We start from the raw sequence: 22,902 nt of genomic DNA on the forward strand, positions 1-22,902 counted from the left end.
AGATGACTTGAGACATATATCATAATTTATCTCATATTTTAATCTCCAAAACCTTGAGGCTTCGAACTTCAGATATTATACCAATTATCTCTAAGCGTACTCAAATATGTTCTACAGGTCTACAGCCAAGTCAACCAAACACTAGTCAACTAATGAGAATAATGCCACGAGCCCAAGTTGAGCTGTTGTCTCTTGTGGTCCCCACAAGATTTATTAATTTAAATTAAAGTCAAACTTTCCCAATGTAATTCATATTCAATTCAAATAGAGATATTGTGGAAATATTTGATATTGTATGCCAAATAATAATAATAATAATTTTTTTTGTGATAATAATAATAATAATAATAATAATAATAATAATAATAATCCTACCCATATATTCTTCTTTCGTTTTTGGAGTTTTTATAAAAGTGCCTTAGTAATAAGAAAATTTGTTTATTTATCCAAAGAAATAAATTTTAAAAATAGAGAATATATTTATTTGTCAATTGTCAAATATGAAAAATGAAAGAGTGCTCTCTATTTTTGTAATTTTATTTAAATAATCTCCATTGGGGAGGGGGAGGGGGAGCAAATTCAGTGGAAATACTGTTTACATGCATAAAAGTGACTGAATCTTAACAACCACATTAATGAAATAAATATGCTCATTATTCCAAAAAAAAATAAAAAAAATATGCTCATTATTTTCAATTGAGAAAATCAAATTGAGTGGGCCTACTATCTACATAGGTTTTTCCATTAAATCTTGACAATAGCATTAATGTAATAAACATGCTCATTTTTTCAATTAAGAAAAAAAAATTGAATAAATATATAGATAATCTAGAGTAAATTCTACTAAAGATTCTCTGAATTTAAGGTGACCATGTGCCGAGCTTTTTTCTCACTTTTTTTTACAACAATATTAATAAAGTAAACATGCCCAATTTTTCCGGACTAGAAAAACAAAACATGACAATAAGGATAGAGGTGTGGAAGCTTCAAATTTTTCCAATTCTTCTATCATGGCCACCAGTACACACTCAACTCATTTTCCCATCTTGTTAAATGGTGATCTTCAAATATCTAATATGTATTTATATAGTATATATAGTACATAAATAAAGTCCAAAATTTTTGAACTAAAGAAATACTTGTGTGAAAAATGATTTTTTTATATCAATTCTAAAGTTTGTCCTTTTAAACTATTATGAGGTGACTTATAATCATTGAGTACTTATATATTGATTGACCTTCAAAATTATAATGAATCAAATAATGTCATCACAAGAGGAAAAATTAATAAGAAAATTTTCGATGAGTGATCGTTACTATACTTTATCATTACGTATATGTAGACACTCAAAAAGTGGGCAAATGCAAGACATCTAAAAATGACTATTTTTTTTTCTCTCTAAAACAAAAAGCTTTTCTCTGCTGCTCAACTTCGGCTTCCACTGTCGGCCTCCGGCCGAAGCTCTAATGGAGCTTTGAGCCGGCGGTTTTGGTACCTTCTACGTTTACTCTCGCTCTTCTTCCGCCCCGATCACCGTCGCAGCTCCGTCCGCCTCCGACCACCGCGACAGATCTTCTTCTTCCGTTTTCTTTCCCTTTGAATAAAATAATAGTAGGTAGGTATTGGGGTTTGTGTTGGTAGTCTTGAACTCCCAACCCTACTTTGACTTTACCACTTTTTATTTTCTCTATTATTGTGGTTTCCTCTCGTTACTTTCACGGGCTTTTTTCCTCTCGTTACTTTCACGAGCTTTTCATTATCATTAGCATAAATCGTTTAGTTTGGTTTCGGCAAGTGTTTGATCTTATCCTGAGCGAGCAAAAAAGAATGATGATGATGACCCAGATCTTTGATGAAGCTTTAAGCTCCTTGAAGGAACACAGCTTCCTAGTTATGAAACAGTTTGCGATTCAAGTTTTCTATAGCATAGTTAGAAAACTTGTTTCTATGTCAGACTGTAAGGAATAGTTTACCATTTCATTGATAGTTGATGTAAACGTTTTATGTTATGAATTAATGAAATAGCTACGTTAACCTTTAAAAAAATGACTATTTTTACTCCGCACTCGTCTAAATCTAAGTGGATAATAGCATTTTCAACAATGACACAATTTTATTATTTTTGACAAAATGCTAATATGAAAGAGGATTTTTTTTTGGCAATATGTGAAATTTTTTTGTGAGTCCATAAAGAAAAAATAAAAAGCTACTCAACTGGTGTGCATGAACGAGCCAGTTGGATGTTTAACTAACGGCTTACCCTTTGGGGAGAGAAAACCCAAAATGGTTTTCTTTTTTTCTTTTTTTTTTTTGAAATATCCAAAACGGTATATAATCTGTCGTGGATGCTATAAAGGTAATTGCTGATTAGTCCTTTTCTAGTCATACACCCGTCTACCATTTCTTCCGTTTTCTTGCACTAAAGAAAAATGAGGACAGTGGAAATGGAGGCTCCGAAAATCCATGACGGAGAGATAAACGACGACGAGGTTTCTCCGATCGAGCAAGTCCGGCTAACCGTACCCAACACCGACGACCCGACCCTGCCCGTATGGACCTTCAGAATGTGGGTCCTGGGAGTGCTCTCCTGCGTGCTCCTCTCATTCCTCAACCAATTCTTCTCTTACAGGAAAGAGCCACTGACCATCACCCAGATCACCGTACAGGTGGCCACGCTCCCCATCGGACGGTTCATGGCCGCCACGCTTCCCGCCACCAAGTTCCGGGTTCCCGGGTTCGGGTCCCGCGAATTCTCGCTTAACCCGGGCCCGTTTAACATGAAGGAGCACGTGCTTATCAGCATTTTTGGGAACGCCGGGTATGCGTTTGGAGATGGAACCGCTTATGGCGTTGGGATCGTGACCATTATAATCGCATTTTATCAGAGGAAAATCTCTTTGTTTACTGGTTGGCTCCTTGTTCTTACCACTCAGGTATGCACTTTTTGTTTATTCTCATCTGCATTTCACTTTCTTCATTCTACTCAAATATTTTTTGTGTATTATCATAAATTTCTTCTTCTGATCTTAAACTCACAAAGAATAAGGAAGTAAATCTGTCTATAGCCAAATATGCTAATAAATCACTGCTACTAGAATTTGACTAGGGTTGCAAATTTTTGTGTGCTCTAATGGCGGCCGGCTTATGATGGCAGATACTTGGATATGGTTGGGCTGGACTTCTAAGAAAATACGTAGTTGAGCCGGCTGAGATGTGGTGGCCAAGCACTCTCGTCCAAATCTCACTATTCCGGTACCGATTATCTTTATCTTAAACTATATATCACAGATTCACAGAAATGATCGATAGTACTGAGTAAACTATCATTGATTTCACAGGACTCTCCATGAAAATGAAAGCGAAGACGACAAGCGGTACATGTCCCGAGCGAAATTCTTCGTGATCGTACTAGCTTGTAGCTTTTGCTGGTACTTGTTCCCTGGTTACCTCTTCCAGACTCTTCAGAGCATTTCCTGGGTGTGCTGGGCGTTTCCTAAATCCGTGACGGCACAGCAGATTGGTTCCGGCATGAATGGCCTTGGAATCGGAGCTTTCACGCTAGACTGGGCCACAATTGCCTCGTTTCTCTCCAGCCCTCTCATAACTCCATTCTTCGCCATCGCAAACATCTTTGTCGGCTACGTGAGTGTAATGTATGTGGTGATACCTATATGTTACTGGGGATTCAATGTCTTCGATGCCAAAAACTTTCCTATGTATTCGTCACGCCTGTTCACTGCACAGGGGCAAGAGTATAACATATCCGCCATTGTCAATGATCAATTTGAGCTGGATAAAGCTCAATATGCCAAGCAAGGGAGAGTCCACTTGAGCATAATGTTTAGTGTTCTAAGTTATGGGCTTGGATTCGCCAAAATTGCATCTACAATTTCCCATGTTGCTTTATTCCATGGAAGGTAATATTTGAATTTTTTTTTTTTGATTGACGAGAGAAACCAGCCGGCACTACTGGGATAAATCCAGCTTTGTACGTGATCCTAACTAGCTAAAGTATACATGGAGCCCAGGTTGCTCATGGATAATAGATTCAAACCAAGAAGGCTGAAAGTTGAACTTGTAACATTATGTTTAATTTACTAAGTCATTAACAGTTGATTTGACCAACTTGGTTGGGGTTATCACTGCTCTTGAATATCTTTGGTTATGTGTTTTACTTGAACCAAACTCGTTCTCTTGTGAAATGCAGAGGGATTTATGATCAATATCGATCTACTTCAAAGGAAAAGATGGATATACATACAAGATTGATGAGGAAGTACAAAGATATACCTTCCTGGTGGTTTTACACTCTTCTTTTAGTGACAAGTATTGTGTCACTGGCACTATGCATCTTCATGAAAAATGAGATCCAGATGCCATACTGGGGACTGTTGCTTGCATGTGCCATTGCTTTCACCTTTACCCTGCCCATCAGTATCATCACAGCCACCACAAACAGTGTAACTATGCTATTAGGCTTTGATGTTCATTCGCTTTTGGACTGTTATTCTCATCTAATTGACTTTTCTTTAATTTCCTCCCTGTTTGTGGCAGACGCCAGGACTAAATATCATAACGGAATACATTATGGGTGTAATCTATCCTGGGAGACCTATAGCCAATGTTTGCTTCAAGACGTATGGTTACATAAGCATGTCTCAAGCTATTTCTTTCCTTAGCGATTTCAAGCTGGGTCATTACATGAAGATTCCTCCAAGGTCTATGTTCTTGGTTCAGGTATATTTCTATCAAGCATCAATTTCCCCTTAATTGTTTCTTGCTAGTAATTTTAGTCCTTAAATTTTGAACAATACAATATACTTGGATCCCTTAACTGTTCAAAAAAAGTTACAATCTTAACACCTGAAACAACAAAATTATTAAACTCTATTAAAATTTTACCAAATATATGAGTATTTTAGTCATTTTTAATATTCCTTCTTTAATTATAATATTTTTAGTCTCAGAATCTCATTTATAATTTTAAAAAAAAATATGATTTTAACATGTTCCTAATTGGGAAAATAAGGGCAATGCATAAAAATTTAGAAATTAAAAAAAAAAAGATTGTCAATTCTCTATTTTGTAGATAAAATATCAAAATCGAAAAGTTATAAAAATAAAAACAATAAACTTTTTAAAATACTCCACTGCATCTTTTTGAATAGTTAGAGGGTATATTACATCCATAAAAAATAATAGACTAAAACAACTAGCAAAGAAGCTGGAATAAGAAATGCATTTTTTTCCATGGAATATTTCTAGCCCTTCTGATTCTTATTTCAACAACTTTATGGCGTACAGTTCTTTGGAACCCTCATTGCTGCAACAACCAATACAATCGTTGCTTGGTGGCTCTTACATTCTGTAGATCACATATGTCATCAGGATAAATTTTCAAACAGTCCTTGGACCTGTCCGGGCCACCGTGTCTTCTTTGATGCCTCTGTTATCTGGGGACTGGTTGGTCCGAAGAGGATTTTTGGCTCTCTTGGAAATTACTCTTCGCTCAACTGGTTCTTTCTTGGAGGAATATTGGGTCCGTTTTTTGTATGGCTCCTTCAGAAGGCGTTCCCCTCACAAAGTTGGATTACCCTCATCAACCTCCCTGTTCTTCTTGGCGCAACTTCTGGAATCCCGCCGGCATCTGCCTTGAACTACAATTCTTGGATTATGGTCGGAACGATCTTCAACTTCTTTGTTTTTAGGTACCGGAAGAAATGGTGGCAGAGGTATAATTATATCCTCTCGGCGGCGTTGGACGCCGGTGTTGCATTCATGGCAGTCTTTTTGTACTTTACTGTGGGGTTGGAGAACAAAAATGTGTCATGGTGGGGGACAATAGACTATGAACATTGTGATCTTGCGAGTTGTCCCACCGCTAAGGGTATATCCGTTGATGGTTGTCCAATATTCTAGTTTTAATTTTATATCATACAAGATATGATAAATGTTAATATGTTATGATATTGTTTGGTCATATAAAATATAACTTTTTGTTAGATCGAATGCATTATACTTATGTATTTGGTGTAACATATATTTTAGAGCCTTAGAGGGGTGATCTTAATAAAAACAAAATATTTTAATACTCATTGCATGCATGCCTCTCTATATATAAGTGTATATTTGGAATAAAAATTGTTTTTGTTAGAGCTTCTATCTGAGCAGCAGTTTATAGTGTCCGGATTTCGTGTTACATGCCTAAAAAATGCATAACCGGTATTTAAATTCTGAACCATACTATTTCCCCATGCGATGTTGTCATCTTGACAAGCTAGCTAGGTAAAACAGAGAAAGCCATTGGGTCCAAATTGCTATGACATTTCCCCCAAATTCATCCATGGAGTCTCATGCGCATAGGGCAGAGCGAAGAGCCGCACCAAGATCTACGCACACAATCTCATCACAAGAAGAAGAAGAAGAAGAAAACGCGTCCCCATGGCAACCACCGACGCCGGCGTCGGAGAAAGAAGAAGATGCCTGGACGCAGAGAGAATTCTGCGACGGCGACGAGGAGGAAGAGGAAGATGAAAACCAGATGGTGTGGACGTTCCGCGTCTTCCTGCTGGGATCCTTGTCGTGCGTTTTCCTAATAATCATCAACAAATTTTACCTGCAAGAGACGGCGGAGAGCGTGATGTCGATGGTGACGACGATGGCGGTGGCGTACCCGATCGCCGTCGTCCTGGCGAAACGCCTGCCGAAGAGGAGGATCTACGTGAGAGCATTTGATTTCGAGTTTGCTTTGAATCCAGGCCCTTTTAGCATGAGAGAATACGTTTTGATCTCTACGTTGGGTAATGTCGGTGCCGTTTACGGTGGCTTGACTTCCTATTCCATCCCACATTCCTTGTCATTCTGATTAATTTCTTCCACTTTATCCATCTTTGTGAAATCCATTTAATTTGTCTTTTATGTATTCTTTCTTTCAATGTTTTGACATGTATTTAGCCTTCTTTTTATTAAAGATCAACTTGATTGTGTTTACTAGACTCAAAATAATATATGATATATTTTAGGAATTAGAAATTGAACATTTACTCCGATCCTAAAACAGTGTATTGATCATCTTGATTTGAGCCAATCAGTTATGAGTATGAATTAAAGTATGTGTAGTATTACCTTAGCTTAGAGCATCCCTACTAGTAGATTATTTGGGATTTTTGTTAGAAATGCAATGCCATCTTGGAGAGAGAAACTATGAGAGATAAATTTAGGTTTCTTCTACAAAGAATGAACTTATTGCAGAAAAGTGGATCCCAAATTGTTCGTGTGGAAGACACCAATTGCGCCCAAGCCGACAACCTTACTTTTTTTTTTTTTGAGTATAACTAACTCTATTACATTATAATATCTATTCATATATATACTTTCTCAACCTGTTGAAGCACAAAGAGTTAGTATTGCCTACACTGAGGTTCGATCTTGTGACCTTGCGAGAAAGAGTTTGTTTTATTTTTTTTTTCCTCCCCTTTAATTTTCTCTTTCTTATTACACTTAAAAAAAACTCAAAACCCGGAAAAAATCTAACTAATAAGGATGCCAAATTTCAGTTCAATCAAGGATGAAATGACTCCAATTCCAAGAATATTCAGACAGTATGTATTCAATTCTATATACGTAATTACTCCATAAACAATGTCAGAACAGTTTCTATTCTCTCATCTGCTTCCATGCAGATTGAAAACATAGATAACGCATCCATGCAAACAATTAAGCATATATACCACTGTTATAAGTATATACGGTGTATATATATATATATATATGTATATGTACAGCCTTACCGGCCTTGCGAAGATTTGGTGGATGAAGCCGCGGCATATCTGGTGGAAAAACGCAGAGGCGCAGAATCCTCATCGTCTTCGAGCGGGCAACCATGGTCGAAATTCTGAGCATAGCTCAGCGGACTATAACGGAATATTCCGGCGGTTTTCGACTTATCGCTCGTCGTCGTCAGGATAGACGTCGTTATCCCGCACCCTACGCCGTTATTGTTGCCTTGCCTTCTTAGCAGATGATTCGCCCTTCTTCTTCTTCCTCTCATCCAAGGAATCATTACTTTCAATCGTCCCCAGCACGAGGTAAACCGCCCTTCTTCGTCTCTCTCCATGGCTTCTTCACTGCTCTTCGATTCTCTCTCTCTAGAAATATGAAATCACTAAAAACAAATGAATTTTTTTGTTGATTTTATTGTTATTTGTGAAAAATTTTGAGCCACTGTCTGTGGCTAGGAAGGGAATAAGATATTGTAGTTTTTTTATATTGTAGTTAAGCTAAAGAACAGAGTGAAGATAGTTGCCATGTATAGTTTGTATGGATGTAATGATTTTAACTCAAGAGATTGCAAAATTATTTTTCTCTCTCTTTTTTTCTTCGAGTGCATTGATTTGGAAAAGGAAGAAAGCATTAGGCTATTGGAGAAGTAGGGATTTGTCTTTTTAGCTTGACTTGACATGTCAAGAGAATCTTAGGAACCTTAGAGAATGATGCTTTATTTTGATTTTGGCTTATAGACTTCATAATTCCCAGTTTGACACTGCTTACTCATATGTTGAATCAGTTGAAAATGGTGCTTTAACATCCATCATACTTTTTTTTTTCCATAGGTGAGAATGAAAAAGCTAGAAAAATACATAAATTTGGGCATAAATCATCTACAATACCTTAGGCCTTCTCCAATAAGGAGATTTTACACAGTTTTTGAGGTGGAGAGAGAAGAAAAACTTACCTCCTGCAAATATGGCGATTTTGCAGACTATGTGGGCCTACCAAAATTAACGAGAGTTGCGTCTCACATGCGTCCGTCTGGGCGTAAATTATAAATTTTTTTTATTCTCAATTTTTTGTTTTTTTTTCCTCCACTCTCATTTTCTCTTTTCTAGTTACACTAGCAAAATCTCCTCAAAAACCCACCACTATTGAGGAAGGCCTAAGAATGCTCCAATATTTGTAGACATAGCCAAGAATGATTATTTGTAAACTGACATCTAATCTTAGCAAAAAGTAAAAGTCTAGAGGAGAATGATCATGCTAAACTGTCAACTAATCTATCTAGGTGTTAGCTTCCCTATGAATATATATCAGATGTTACACGTCCAATTCGTAGCCAAATACTCCCTTGGCATTTAGTAATTGTTTTACTGTACTCATCATTTCATTTTTTTATAAAAACAATTTCCTAAGAACATATTTGTATATGGAACATATTCTCTAGGTGCTATAAAAGCTAACAAGCTAAGGTTAAAGCAGAAAAACACAAAAATATGCATAGATGAGAATTGAAAGCAAATGACTTTATATACATATGGAGTGTATACTACAAAATGCACAACAAAGGGTCAATCACACTTTAGTGACAAGTCGCTTTTGAGCTACATCTTTCATGAAAATCTGTTCAGGATAACTCTTTCCCACAGCTCCTATTGAACATAACTCACTCAATAATTCCAAAGCCTCCTTTGCAAACCCTTCATGGGCTAAGCCTTCAATGAGAATAGTGAATGTATATTCATTTGGCTTACATCCCTTTGACACCATATCGACCAAAAAGTCAATTGCTCGGTCTGTTTGGCGAGCTTTGCAAAGTCCCAACATTATAGTATTGTAGGTGATAGCATCGGGCCTGATGCCCAATGTTTCCAAGTCACAAAACAACTTAATGGCTTGATCGACCTTTCCTTCCCTACAAAGACCTGAAACGAGTGAAGAGTAGGTAAATGAATCGGGTTGGAGACCCTTTCTCTTCATCTCATCCAACAGCTCTATGGCCCGTTCTGTTTTCCTCACTTTTGATAGCCCATCTATCACTACGTTGTAAGTGATAAGCACGGGAGAACAGCCCTTTGTACTAAGCTGGTTAAAGATCTCGATTGCAAAATCAACCTTCCCGTCTTTGCACAGACCTGAGAGCAATGAATTATAGGTCACAATATTAGGATAACAACCCCTAGAAACCATGACTTCTAGATATTCAATTGCCCGGTCCATCTTTTTCTCCTTGCAGAAAGCATGAACTAATGGATTGTAACTCAGGGCGTTAGGAGTACAACCGTGCTTTGGCATTTTCTGCAACAAATCAATAGCTCGACCCAAATGCCCCTTTCGACAAAAGAAGTTGATGAGTATATTAAAGGTAACAATGCTGGGAGAACAACCTTTTCTAGTCATTTCACCAAACAGCTTCTCAGCATCCTTCCACCTGTCAGCGCTACACATGCTACGCAAGATTATGTTGTGCGTAATCACATTAGGTTGGCAACCATTTAAAGGCAAATTGTTCATGAACTCGACCGCTTCATCCAACCTTCCCTGCTTGCAAATCCCGTCAATTAGGACATTATAAGTTACAACATCAGGCTTACACCCTTTACTCTTCATTTCATCCAGCAGCTTCATTGCCTGCTCTACACCGCTTTCCTTGCACATCGCTTCAATCAAAATCGTATAAGTAAACACATCGGGATAACACTCCCTTTTCAACTGCAAATCAAGAATCTCCATGGCCTGCTTCATTTTCCCACTCTCACACAACGTCCGCAGAATAGTATTATACGTAACAACATCAGGAGAAACACTCATCCGGTCCAACACTCTCAACGCATTATCAATCTCACCCGACTTACAATACCCATCGATCAAGATATTGTAGGTTATAACATCAGGACCAGCCCCCGACTCCTCGAGGATCTCCATTATCCTCGTAGCCCTCCTAGTCTTCCCATTTCTACAAAACCCCCGAATCAAACTCGTGCAGACATTAATATCCGGGATTTCACCGTGGTAAACCATCGTCTCGAGATGCCTAAACCCTTCCTCCCATTTCCCATTGCTCACCAGCCTCCTAAGGCTATTATTACTCTCAAAATTATGAGACATAATCAGCTCATTCTCACCCTGCCCATATGACCCTTTCTCCACCCTAGAAACCCTACCATTACTCCTTATAGTCTCAATCCTCGAGAGAGCAAAAACCTTTTTTCGCCTTTGTTTCCCATTCCCTCCAAACATTCTCAATTCCCCACCCCCAACAGAAACCATTGACAATCTAGCTTTGCGGCCAACAAAAAAACTCGCAGAACTGATACCGGTACTAACCCCAAAACTGTGATTTCTAGAATTACTATGAATGCAATGAAAGGAGAAAAATCCATCACAGGTTTGATTCATAGGCACCATTAACTCCATTTTAACCAAAATATTCCTCACTTTTAACAGTTTAAAGCATCAAAACCTATAAAGTAAATAAGCAACGTGTAATCGGAGCTACGCGAAGATAGAGGCTTGGGGATGAGGCTGTTTCCAACATTTAGAGGTTTCAGCAAAAGAGAAATCTATAGAGAAAGGAAAGAGAGGGAGAGAGAACGCTTACAGTGGTGGAGGTTTGGCGAAACAGCGGGTAGAGGCTACGAGAGACTGAGAGCGGCTTTCGTTTCTTATCCTCTTCAATTGCATATATGTTTTTGAAGGGCAGAAAGATAATTTCACATGTTTTATTATTGGATAATGTGTGTAATAAGCCAAAGTTTTTTTTTTTTTTGGGTAAATGAAAAAATATATTCCAACTAAATAAATCAATAACATCATTCACTAAGGCATACCCTAGGGAGAATACAAGCACAAAGTAGGACACTCATAATACAAACATACTGAATTCTTTAAATAGTTAGGAGACCTTTAGAAGAAGAAAAGCCTCATTCTAACCATTAGCTCAAAGCATCATGAAACCAAAGCCACTGTATCAGAAGTTATATCCCAAAAACAAGGCCACCACCTCATCATCCCATCTTAAAAACACCAGCCTGGGTCCCATCATTTCTGCAAGAAACTTGCTCGGCACTTTAGTAACCCAAAAGCATTCAGAACCACAAAACAGATTCAGGAAACAGAGGCCCTCAAACCTCCTGGAGCAATTTTGTAGAGAATTCTAAGCACTTGATAAATAATTATGGTTCTTGTTTTAGATGCCACAGCCTGAGTTCCTTCAAAAATCAACGCATTTCTGGTACGCCAGATGTGATAAACTGAACACAGGATCGCTAAGGGCCCAATCTTAGAATGGAGTCGTGATCCCCGTGCATCTCTATACGCCCATTTAATAGCACCTTTAATTGATCCCGTCTTTCTAGAGATACCAAGGCCATTTCTTACTTCCTCCCACACTTGTCTAGAAAAATCACAAGTGAAAAACAAGTGGTTAATATTTTCCGTTTCCTTCCCACAGAATGAGCATTTTTCGTCAACCGCCAAGAATCTCAGTCTATCCTTCGTGGGTAATCTACCCTTCAAACAGAGCCAGGTGGTAAAAGCATATTTGGGTGGAACAAAACCCCTCCAAATAAACTTAAAAGCAAAGCTTTTCTGAGCTCTAGGTCTGATGATCTCATACACTTTTGAGGTGGAGAACCCACTCGGCCCTTTGCACTTTGATAAGGTCTGGATGCAATTCATAAGGCCACCACATTTGTCAATCAACAATTCTTTAATCCTCGCAAGATTCCTCATTAGAATCGAATCATTTCCAACTCCAAAAATCTTTATTTTGCAAGTAGAAATTATGGATCCATTTAATCCAAAGAGAATTTTTATCTTCATGGATATTCCAAATCACTTTTGACAGAAAAGCTGCATTCCAGATTTTAATATTTCGCAGCCCAAGACCTCCCTCCTCTTTTGGCATGCATATGTTGTCCCAAGCAACTAAAGCTTTTTTTCCATTCCATAGGAAGTTCCTGCATAAGGAGTTAATATGGTCCACTACTGTAGAAGGAACTTGGAACTCCTGGATCCAGAAAGCAACGACACCTTGGATCACTGAGTTGATCAATTCCAATCTACCTGCATAAGAAAGAGAGCAACCTTTCCAAGCAGATAGGAAATTAGTAATGGAATCAATCAAGGGAGAGAAGTTCACCACTTTGAGTTTCTGGGCAGCAAGAGGAACCCCCAAATATCTCACCGGAAGTGGTTCTATCGGAATACCTGAAAAGCTTAGATCATCCATCACACCTGCACAGAACATTTTTGATTTATTCGGACTTATTGCCAGTCCAGAAGTTTTTTCCATTTCATTCAATACCCGCATGAGAATATCCACCGACTTTGCATCCCCTCTACAGAACATCATGAGATCATCAGCGAATGCAAGGTGGGATTCTCGGATGGAAAGTAAAATTTTTGTCCTCTGTTTTAACCAAAAGCATACGGGCAAAATATTCCATGCAAATAGAGAATAAGATTGGGGACATCGGATCTCCTTGTCGCAATCCCCTCTTGCCTTTAAAATAACCATGCAATGCACCGTTGATGGACACCGAAAAGGAGGTCGTTTGTACACATTCCATAATCCACTTGACAAAAATATTCGGGAATCCCAATCCAATCATAACTTCCTGTAAGAACTCCCAGTTTACAGTGTCATAAGCCTTGCGGATATCTACCATGATAGTACACCTAGGGGAGATTCTTTTTCTTGAATATCCAGGAATGATTTCTTGTGCCATCATGATGTTGTCTGAAATGCTCCTGCCTGCCACAAAGGCCCCTTGCGCCGGGTTAATGATCTCCGGAAGGATACCTGCCATTCTTGCTGCAATAATGGTCTTATAGAAAACCGAACAACAAGCTATTGGACGAAAGTCCTCAACTTTAAGATCATGAGTCTTCTTAGGTATAAGTGCCAGGCAAGTGTGATTCCATTCTTTGAGCAATTGACCTGATCTGAAGAATTCCTTTACTGCATTAGATACTGTTGGACCAATAGTCTCCCAACTAGTTTTATAAAAAGCTGCTGTGAAACCATCCGGGCCGGGAGCCTTTTCATCACCAATCAAGAATAGAGCTTCTTTGATCTCTTCACTAGTAACCGGCTTAATAAGATCAGCGGCCTGGATAGAAGATAACCTTGGTCCTTGTCTCAAGTAAGTTTCCTTGATGTTTTCTCTATGTTGTGATTTACCAAGTAAGTCAGAGTAGTATTCTACCACCAATTTCCCTACTTGATCCAGAGAAGTAGTAGGATTCCCATTAGAGTCAAGAATAGAAGAAATCACTCTAGATGCATTTCTCTTGTTAATCAGACCATGAAAATAGCTTGAACCTCTGTCTGATTCCAGCAGATGTTTAGTATTTAATTTTTGGTTAAAATACTGTCTTTCTGCTTCCATGAGAAATAACGCCTTTTCCCTCAATTTTCTGACCAACTCCCTTTCACTTGGGTCTGCATTTAGAACATCCATGGCTTCATGGGCCTCAGTAAATTCATCATTAGCTTTTTTAACCCTTTCTGAGATGTGACCAAATTCCCTTCTGTTCAGAGATTTCAACGGGTGCTTTAATGCCTTCAGTTTCTGAGAGAGAATGTACTGTTGTGTTCCCACCACCGATTCAGCCCAGACATTCTTAACCAAATCTTTGAAATTATGGTGATTAGACCACATATTCAAGAATTTAAACGGTATATTACCTGATTTCTTTTGAGTAAATATGCTAATGACAATGGGAGTGTGGTCCGAGATGCTGGCCATATTTTTGAACTCCGCCTTACACGCCAGGTTGTTGCTGTCATTAATAAGACACCTATCCAGCTTAGCTTCTTCGGACCCATTACTCCAAGTAAAGAATTTCCCTCTAGAATATGCATCAACTAGGCCCAAATTCATGCACCAAAATTCAAACTCCCAAATGTCGTATCTAGATGGAATTGCACCACCTCGACGTTCTGACATTGAAAGCACAGCATTAAAATCCCCAGTAACAATCCACGGTTCAGAAGTAGACTGGCCATATTCATTAAGCTTTTCCCAAAGAGGGCGTCTCAAGGGTACTGAACAGAGGCCATAGACAAAAGTACAAACAAAACTTTGTTGAGTGATTTTACAAGTGATGGAGCAGTGAATGCATTGAGGAGAGGTATCCAAAATTATGCAATCCACCCCTCTCCCATCCCACGTAATACAGATTCGGCCTCCACAATGATCATGAAAATTTGTAGAGAAATCCCATCCTCTTAATTTATTAGCTACAAATCTCCCAGCTCTATTCAAATTCAGTTTAGTTTCCAGTAATGCACAAACTGACAATTTGTTATTTTTGATGAAGTCTGCCACTCCACCAACCTTGAGGGGCTTAATTTGTGCTAACAGCAAATTATAATGTCAGCTATAACTCCCCTTCTGAAATAATATATTGCAGATAAATGTTCATTTTTAGTATACTGAAAGATCATTTTTAATGTACAATAAATTTATTTTAGATAGCAGTAAATTAAAAACAAATGTTCAATATATTAAAATTGAATTTGTATGTTAGTAGTTTATCTTGCAATATAAATTAAATTATGATTCATAGTATAATGATAGCAAGCTAATCATGTAGATAACTCTCAATTGAAAAAAGTTTCACCAAACAATCACAAACCAATCAAAAGAACTCTCGATTGAAGGAAAAAAAAAAAAAAAAAACTCAAATCCTAACGGGCTAAGGAAACTCTCAATTCAGTTTCATCAAATCCTCATAAATAGACAAAACGAATATAATTGTGTTCAATGTTACATATTAAGCATATTTTCCACCATTAGAACAATTTGCCATCATCATCAAAATACTCAAACAATAATATCTTCATTGTCGGCAGAGAAGGTAGGCAGCAGCCACATTAGGTAGCACACAAAGTTTGGCAAGCTACAATATTTAAATGGAGTTAGGAATGTTAGGCACCTACAAAGTTTGAACAAAACTATTTATTGTTTGGTCCCTACATTTTAGGCTAATTACAAAATGACCCCAAATCTACAACTATAAATAGGGAGGTCATTTTGCCATTCTAGCCATCCCAAATCATTCTATTCTTCCCTCATATACTAGAGATATTAGAGAGTTTGTTGAGTGTATTTCTCCTTCCTAGCAAGAGAGAATTATCCTTGTTTTCTCCTTGTTAGTTAGAGAGTGGTTGTAACTCCTATTTTCTCATAGTGAAATTCTTCTACCCTTGCCCGTGGTTTTTACCCTAATTTGTTTAGGGGTTTTCCACGTAAAATCTGTGCCTCATTTATTTTTCTTTCTCAAATTATTGTTGCAATCTGATCTATCCCACTTCCGCGGGCGCAACATTCATTTGTAATGTGAATGATGTGAATACATTTTGGTCATACTCAAACAATATCGATCTTCATTTGTAATGTGAATGATACAATATCTTCATTTGTAATCTGAATGATGTGAATCAGTGATGTGAATACATTTTGGTCCTTTTAAAGTTGCATTATTCAACAAAAATGTTTATGAATACTATACTGCAAGATTAATTTTGTCTATGCCACTTTACTTTCAAGATACATCCAATGCACCAAACAGCACTTGAAAGAAAGCAAAGAGATTATTAGTAAAGCTAAAGCCATGAGCATAAACAATTGCTGTCTCTCCAAGCAATCCAACTCTCAATATATATATATACTGCAACAGTGTAGCAGCCATTTCTGTGTGCTTACAGGGTGGCAATACTACTATTTAAGGCACAAGTTTCAGCTCAGAATTGAAATCAGAATCTTCATTATTAATTAGCAGTGCAAAATTTTGCATGAAAATAGAAAGTTGAAACTCTGCAGCCTTAGCTCAGCTCAAATTCTTTGTTGTGAAGAGGATTCAGGTGTTGGGAGATATGTCGCCCATCGGAGTCCGGTTGTACATACAAGATCGCCATGTAAGGACAGAATGTTCAACCATCTGTTAGCGATGTGTTTTGTTTCAACTAAAAGTGCATATTTATTATTTATATATACTCGGTATTCAGCAGTTTCCTTGTGTCAAATGAAATAGCACACAAAATCAAAAGACAATATGTCTTCCTAGCGGGGAGGCCTATTTGCCTTCTTAGTTTGAGCCGATCAGCTATGGGCAACTTAGATTGATTTACTTCCTTGTGGTCCTTTACTGAATAGGGTCACAAAGCTGGGATTTACTCAATGCACACCCTCGAGTAGTGATTGTGGTTTTTCTCGTCACTCAAAAAAAAATTGACAATAATATGAGGGCTTGTGGTGCAGGTGATGATGGATAATGGCATAGTTCAAGTCACAATATCAAATCCAGAGGGGATTGTCACTGGCATACGCTATAATGATATTGACAATCTTCTTGAAGTCCTCAATGATGAATCTAACAGAGGGTAAAGCTCTACACTCTGCATTTTATATCAGTCTGTCAGGAAATATGATAACTATTAACTATTAACATTGCTTATATGTCTGCAGGTACTGGGATGTGGTCTGGAATGCCACAGACACTGGGAAATCTGGAATCTTTGAAGTGTATGCTTTTTTTTTTAATAAACTTACATTAATACCTTATAGCCTGTTACCTAATCAAAGACATAAAAACTGGTTTAATTTCTGCAATTGTGTGATTACAATATAATGTAGGATCAAAGCCACAAAGTTTAGTGTTATAATGGAAACAGAAGAACAGGTGGAAGTATCATTCTCAAGGCCATGGGATCCCTCCCTGCAGGGAAAGTTTGTTCCACTGAACATAGATAAAAGGTTTATTTTGCTTCGCGGGATTTCTGGTTTCTACTCCTATGCCATTTATGAGCACGTCGGTTCGCCAGAGTGGCCTGCATTTAGCCTTGGGGAAACCAGGATTGCATTCAAGCTCAGGAAAGACAAGTAAGAAGATCTGTAGTTTATTTCCATTTTGTTAGGCTTCAAAGATTGCTAGCAGAAATGAGTATATATGTATAATGGACTAATGGTTATTGAATGCTATAGGTTTCACTACATGGCTATGGCTGACAATAGGCAAAGATTCATGCCATTGCCGGATGACAGATCAACAGGGAGAGGCCAGGCCCTTGCCTACCCGGAAGCAGTCCTACTTGTCAACCCTGTTGAGCCTGAACTTAAAGGAGAGGTATTGTTTCTGTTGGGCAAGGCCGGTAAAGGGGCCATGTCTAGTACCCGATGGTTGGCGGGAGATTGTTAAGCGGAGGCCGCTAAGGGCCAAGTCCAACACACAGTCTGTCTCGAACAATGTGATGACGATTTATATGTAAAGAAATAAGTTATTCATTGGATTTCATTCTTGTTCTGTCTTTTTTGTTGCGTTTTGAATGAGACACTTTAACTGCAGGTTGATGACAAGTACCAATATTCATGTGATAACAAGGATAACAAAGTCCACGGATGGATATCAACTAATCCTCCAGTAGGTTTCTGGCAAATCACGCCCAGTAATGAGTTCCGAACTGGTGGACCCCTGAAACAGAATCTCACTTCGCACGTCGGTCCCACAACCTTGGCGGTAAGTTGCCTCTACTCTAAAGATCCACCATAACGTGCTTTTAGTACTGAAATAATGTACTTTTTCTTGAATATAATATACATAATGATCATTTTGTCAGATGTTTCTTAGTGCTCATTACACCGGCGATGAGCTATCACCGAAATTCGCCCAAGGCGAGGCCTGGAAGAAAGTTTTTGGCCCTGTTTTCATCTACCTCAACTCTGCAATGGAAGCTGAAGATGCACTCACGTTATGGGATGATGCCAAACAGCAGGTTTAGCAGATGAAAATGTTATCTGACAGATCAGACAATTAAGTCTAATGTATAAATACATTATGTTAAAATTAATCCAACAAGATTACTATAATATAATGGTGATATGCAGATGCTGATTGAAGTCCAAAGCTGGCCGTACAGCTTTCCAGCATCAGAGGATTTCCCATCAGCAGACAAGCGTGGAAATGTCAGTGGCAGACTATTAATCAGCGACAAGTAAGAACGGTTGATGAGCATATAATATTGTTTATATGTGCAATTTAACTATCAACTTAGATTTTTGAGATGGAGCACGTGTTCTTAAATTGACTCACATGCTGCTTGAAACCCATCAAAAGTAACTTGTTGACAAGTGATTTTTAGTTGAGATGGAAGGCATGCTTTCATTAGAACAAAGTTGGAATGGTTTAATTTCTTACCCTTTTGGGCTTAACAAGTATTTTGCCACACTGTATATCCAACAAAGTGTTAAAGATTTGATGTCTGAAATTTTTGAAATTGCCTTGAAAAGGTACATCTCTGATGATCTTATTCCGGCTAATGGTGCGTATGTGGGGTTGGCTCCACCTGGGGATGCTGGATCTTGGCAAAGAGAATGCAAGGTAAATCAAGCCTAATAAGACATGTGTAATTAAAGTTAAATAATAACTTTTTTTTTTCTTCCGATCCACTAGGACTATCAATTTTGGAGCACTGCAGATGAGGATGGCTACTTCTCCATCAACAATATACGCCCCGGCGACTATAATATGTATGCTTGGGTCCCTGGATTCATCGGAGATTATCGGAACGAAGCCGCCATAACCATAACTTCAGGCGGTATTATTGATATGGGTGACATGGTTTATGAGCCTCCGAGGGCAGGACCGACCCTGTGGGAGATCGGCGTTCCTGATCGCACTGCTGCTGAATTCTACGCTCCTGATCCCAACCCCAAGTATATAAACAAGCTCTATGTTAACCACCCTGACAGGTCAGCCGTCTGGTTGTCCATAACTGACTGTCTTAAATCAAGAACTTACATCCTTGTGGTTACAAAGTCAACAAAATAAATTAATAACAAGTTTGTTTTTATGTTTTTGTAGGTTTAGACAATACGGATTATGGGAACGATACTCGGAATTGTATCCGGACGGGGACCTAGTGTTCACTGTAGGTGAGAGCGATTATACAAAAGATTGGTTTTACGCTCAAGTCACAAGGTATGCAAGTCCAATGAACATAACTTTATACCCTTACCATACCTTTTGTTTGCTCTAGTAACTTTATACCCTTAACTGTGCAAGCCTCCTAACATTTAGTTGATTTTTTATTTTCAGGAAAAAAAATGACAAAACTTATCAGGGAACTACATGGCAAATCAAATTTAAACTCGATAATGTCAACCATGATGGCGTATACAAATTGCGTGTGGCAATTGCCTCATCAACTTTCGCTGAACTACAGGTAATTATTTAAGAATGATTGTTTTTCAAGCTAACTTGTACATGTAAAAGACGTATATGTGATAGTAAAATTAAGGTTCACAATATTTTTATTTTTATTAAAAATACCCGTAACAATATGATTCACGCACAAAAAAGCTAGTATAGTGACAAACTGATGGTCCAAGATTGGGTTGCAGGTTAGGGTTAATGATCCAAGCTCAAACAAGCCAGTATTTAGCAGTGGATTGATAGGGAGGGATAACTCAATTGCTAGGCATGGAATACATGGGCTATACTGGCTGTACAATGTGGATATACAGGGAAGTCTGCTTGTTGAGGGGGATAATAATGTCATTTACTTGACTCAGCCCAGGAATCAGAGTCCATTTCAAGGAATTATGTATGACTATATTCGCTTAGAAGCTCCTCCTACTATGCCTAAATGATGTGATCTGAGCTTCATTCCTTTTTGTAATCATCAATGTAATGTTAAATTAAATATATGAAATAAAATATCTTCTCTCTTTTCTTCCATTTTTTTTTTATTTTGTTGGAATTTTATCTTTTATAGAATCATGAAAAAAAAAAAAAAAACCATCCAAAAGGGTAGGGAAGTATAACTCTTGTATATAAATTAAAGTCAAGAGTTCAATTCTTGTCAATACTTTTTCAGTCAAACATGTCACGTATGATTTTCCTAGCGTTGTCTCACACAATATATATACACATTCAGATAGAATGGTGAACTTTCTCATTACTCAAAATTATACGCTTCATGCTTCTCAATTTGGGTGAATTACATCACGAGTTGTCCTGAGCAGACCCTAATTATAAGAGACTCCTTTAAGCATGTACCATACTCATGGTAATCTCCGTTTGCAATGCGCCGGTCCAATTAATGGACAAAGTGCTGGTTAGATTGGTTTTTTCATATAAAAGGGTGTTCAAACTCTCGACCTTTCTTAAAAAATAAGAGTGCTCGCTCACGCCAACCAAGCTTATTTAATTTAACCTTTTCAATTTAAGTTGTTCAGGCTTTCATGTAAAATGTAAATCAAAGGGATGGAGTAAATAGTGTTTCAAGTCAAAGAGTTGTCTTTGACATCTACTTGGCGACTCTTACAAGCTAATATCCACTGAACCAAACCAGCGGTGACGATTAAGTAAAGACTAACCCCACCCAAAAATATATAAAATTGGTGCTTTAATTTCTTTGTTTCGAGTTCAAGACATATAGCTTACATATATGCATATTGGTAGGCCAAGGATTTTATGCATTATATTTCGGCTTTATAAGCTACAAAGAGGTAAGAGAAAGTATATATTGCTTCATGTAATATTTTCATTTTCGTAATTAAATTGCTTAATTGTAGTTTTTGGTAAGTATTATATTCAATTCTATATGCCTATTTGATGTCTAAAGGAGAAATTATTTTTGTTTTCAGAATTTTATTCAACCATTCAACAACGACAAGCTAAGATAACTAAAGATTAATGTCACTCTTCGGGACAAAATTGTATGCCCAAGACCAAAATCGTGTAATAATATTACACCTACAACTTTTTTTTTATTTTTCTGGTGACGAGGAAAACTTATGTTCATTATCTGAAGATGACGAAAGAAATCCTGCTACTATATATTATCGCTTGATTGAAATCCACATTTCATCTCAAGTCTCAACCGATCAGGGAATCATTATTAATTATTAATTAATTTCAGGTGGTGATGGATAATGGCATCCTCCAAGTGACACTTTCAGTACCAGACGGTATGGTTACCGGAATATGTTACAATGGAGTCAACAATTTGCTTGAAATAGCTAATGAAGAAACTAACAGAGGGTACCATGCATATATACATGCACTAATGAATTTCTTAATTTCTAGGCTAAATGGCTAATTATGATTAATTAATTTCAATTCGAAAAATATAGATTAATTATTATGTAGATTAGATTGTCAGTGTTAATGTTAATATCATCTGATTTGATCTAGATACTGGGATGTTGTTTGGAGTTCAGGAGGAAGCACAGGAACAACCGGAACATTTGAAAGGTATACCTTAATTTGTTCATGTTATACAAAAACCGTTTTAGATTTTAAAGTTCTTAAACTTCCTTTCAAAAATAAAAAATAAAAAATTCTTAAACTTTATTAACTCGATAAAATCTTTATTAAATACGATAACATAGGATCACGGGCATCAATTATGAAGTTATAATGCAAACGGAGGAGCAAATAGAGGTTTCGTTCTTAACAACATGGGATGTGTCCCAGGAGGGAAAACATGCTCCACTTAACGTAGACAAGAGGTTTTTGTTATGTTTATTTAATTAATTAATTAATATAATATTAATTAAACTAGTGCTAATTATTAATTAATTATTATTGATGGGGCTTTTAGGTTTGTCATGCTAAGTGGATCATCGGGTTTTTATTCGTATGCAATCTACGAACGTTTGGATGGATGGCCAGGTTTCAACCTTGATGAGACCAGAATTGCATTTAAGCTCAGAAAAGACAAGTAAAACCCCGTTCCATCTCAATCATCCTTTTGATTAGTGTATTCAATTATCTCTTCCTCTTACTTAACTTGCTCATATCCAAAACACACACACACACACAAAGGTTTCACTATATGGCAATGGCGGATAACAGGCAAAGATTCATGCCCTTACCGGATGACCGGTTACCAGGAAGAGGACAACCGTTGGCTTACCCGGAGGCAGTCCTACTGGTGGATCCCATTGAGCCTGAATTTAAAGGGGAGGTATATATAATATATACCATTCATGTATATATATATATATATATATATATATATATATATATATATATATATATATATATATATATATATATATATATATATATATATATATATATATATATATATATATATATATATATATATA

The 22,902-nt window shown here is 37.4% G+C and overlaps 5 protein-coding genes across 6 annotated transcripts in view; 3 read left to right on the forward strand and 2 right to left on the reverse strand.

Annotated features, from left to right (window-relative positions):
- Positions 1-2,404: 2,404 nt before the first annotated feature.
- Positions 2,405-5,920, forward strand: LOC116022937 (oligopeptide transporter 4-like). Its single transcript, XM_031263850.1, has 6 exons — positions 2,405-2,934; positions 3,156-3,253; positions 3,340-3,918; positions 4,209-4,461; positions 4,556-4,738; positions 5,306-5,920. The coding sequence occupies exons 1-6, from the start codon at positions 2,431-2,433 to the stop codon at positions 5,918-5,920; spliced, it is 2,232 nt and encodes a 743-aa protein (XP_031119710.1). The 5' UTR covers positions 2,405-2,430.
- Positions 5,921-9,247: 3,327 nt separating this feature from the next.
- On the reverse strand, positions 9,248-11,424 carry LOC116022260 (pentatricopeptide repeat-containing protein At1g09900). The gene has a single exon (XM_031262892.1). The coding sequence runs from the start codon at positions 11,189-11,191 to the stop codon at positions 9,350-9,352; it is 1,842 nt and encodes a 613-aa protein (XP_031118752.1). The 5' UTR covers positions 11,192-11,424; the 3' UTR covers positions 9,248-9,349.
- Positions 11,425-11,799: 375 nt separating this feature from the next.
- Positions 11,800-12,574, reverse strand: LOC116022262. Its single transcript, XM_031262893.1, has one exon. The coding sequence runs from the start codon at positions 12,506-12,508 to the stop codon at positions 11,882-11,884; it is 627 nt and encodes a 208-aa protein (XP_031118753.1). The 5' UTR covers positions 12,509-12,574; the 3' UTR covers positions 11,800-11,881.
- Positions 12,575-15,989: 3,415 nt separating this feature from the next.
- Positions 15,990-20,521, forward strand: LOC116022259 (rhamnogalacturonate lyase-like). The gene is made up of 13 exons (XM_031262891.1): positions 15,990-16,703; positions 17,047-17,168; positions 17,254-17,310; positions 17,422-17,667; positions 17,770-17,911; positions 18,131-18,301; positions 18,402-18,557; positions 18,670-18,776; positions 19,072-19,162; positions 19,235-19,533; positions 19,646-19,762; positions 19,880-20,006; positions 20,185-20,521. The coding sequence occupies exons 1-13, from the start codon at positions 16,662-16,664 to the stop codon at positions 20,431-20,433; spliced, it is 1,926 nt and encodes a 641-aa protein (XP_031118751.1). The 5' UTR covers positions 15,990-16,661; the 3' UTR covers positions 20,434-20,521.
- A 929-nt stretch (positions 20,522-21,450) lies between these two features.
- Positions 21,451-22,902, forward strand: part of LOC116022801 (probable rhamnogalacturonate lyase B) — a 7,129-nt gene continuing 5,677 nt past the window's right edge. For both annotated transcript variants that reach the window (XM_031263681.1, XM_031263683.1), the window contains exons 1-6: positions 21,451-21,526; positions 21,708-21,829; positions 21,983-22,042; positions 22,180-22,299; positions 22,392-22,511; positions 22,616-22,757. In XM_031263681.1, the coding sequence (XP_031119541.1) occupies positions 21,482-21,526; positions 21,708-21,829; positions 21,983-22,042; positions 22,180-22,299; positions 22,392-22,511; positions 22,616-22,757 (609 nt within the window). In that variant the 5' untranslated portion in view covers positions 21,451-21,481. The remainder of the gene's footprint in view (positions 21,527-21,707; positions 21,830-21,982; positions 22,043-22,179; positions 22,300-22,391; positions 22,512-22,615; positions 22,758-22,902) is intronic.

The sequence above is a fragment of the Ipomoea triloba genome, chromosome 6 (assembly GCF_003576645.1).
Source record: "Ipomoea triloba cultivar NCNSP0323 chromosome 6, ASM357664v1".
Classification (NCBI taxonomy): Eukaryota; Viridiplantae; Streptophyta; class Magnoliopsida; order Solanales; family Convolvulaceae; genus Ipomoea; species Ipomoea triloba.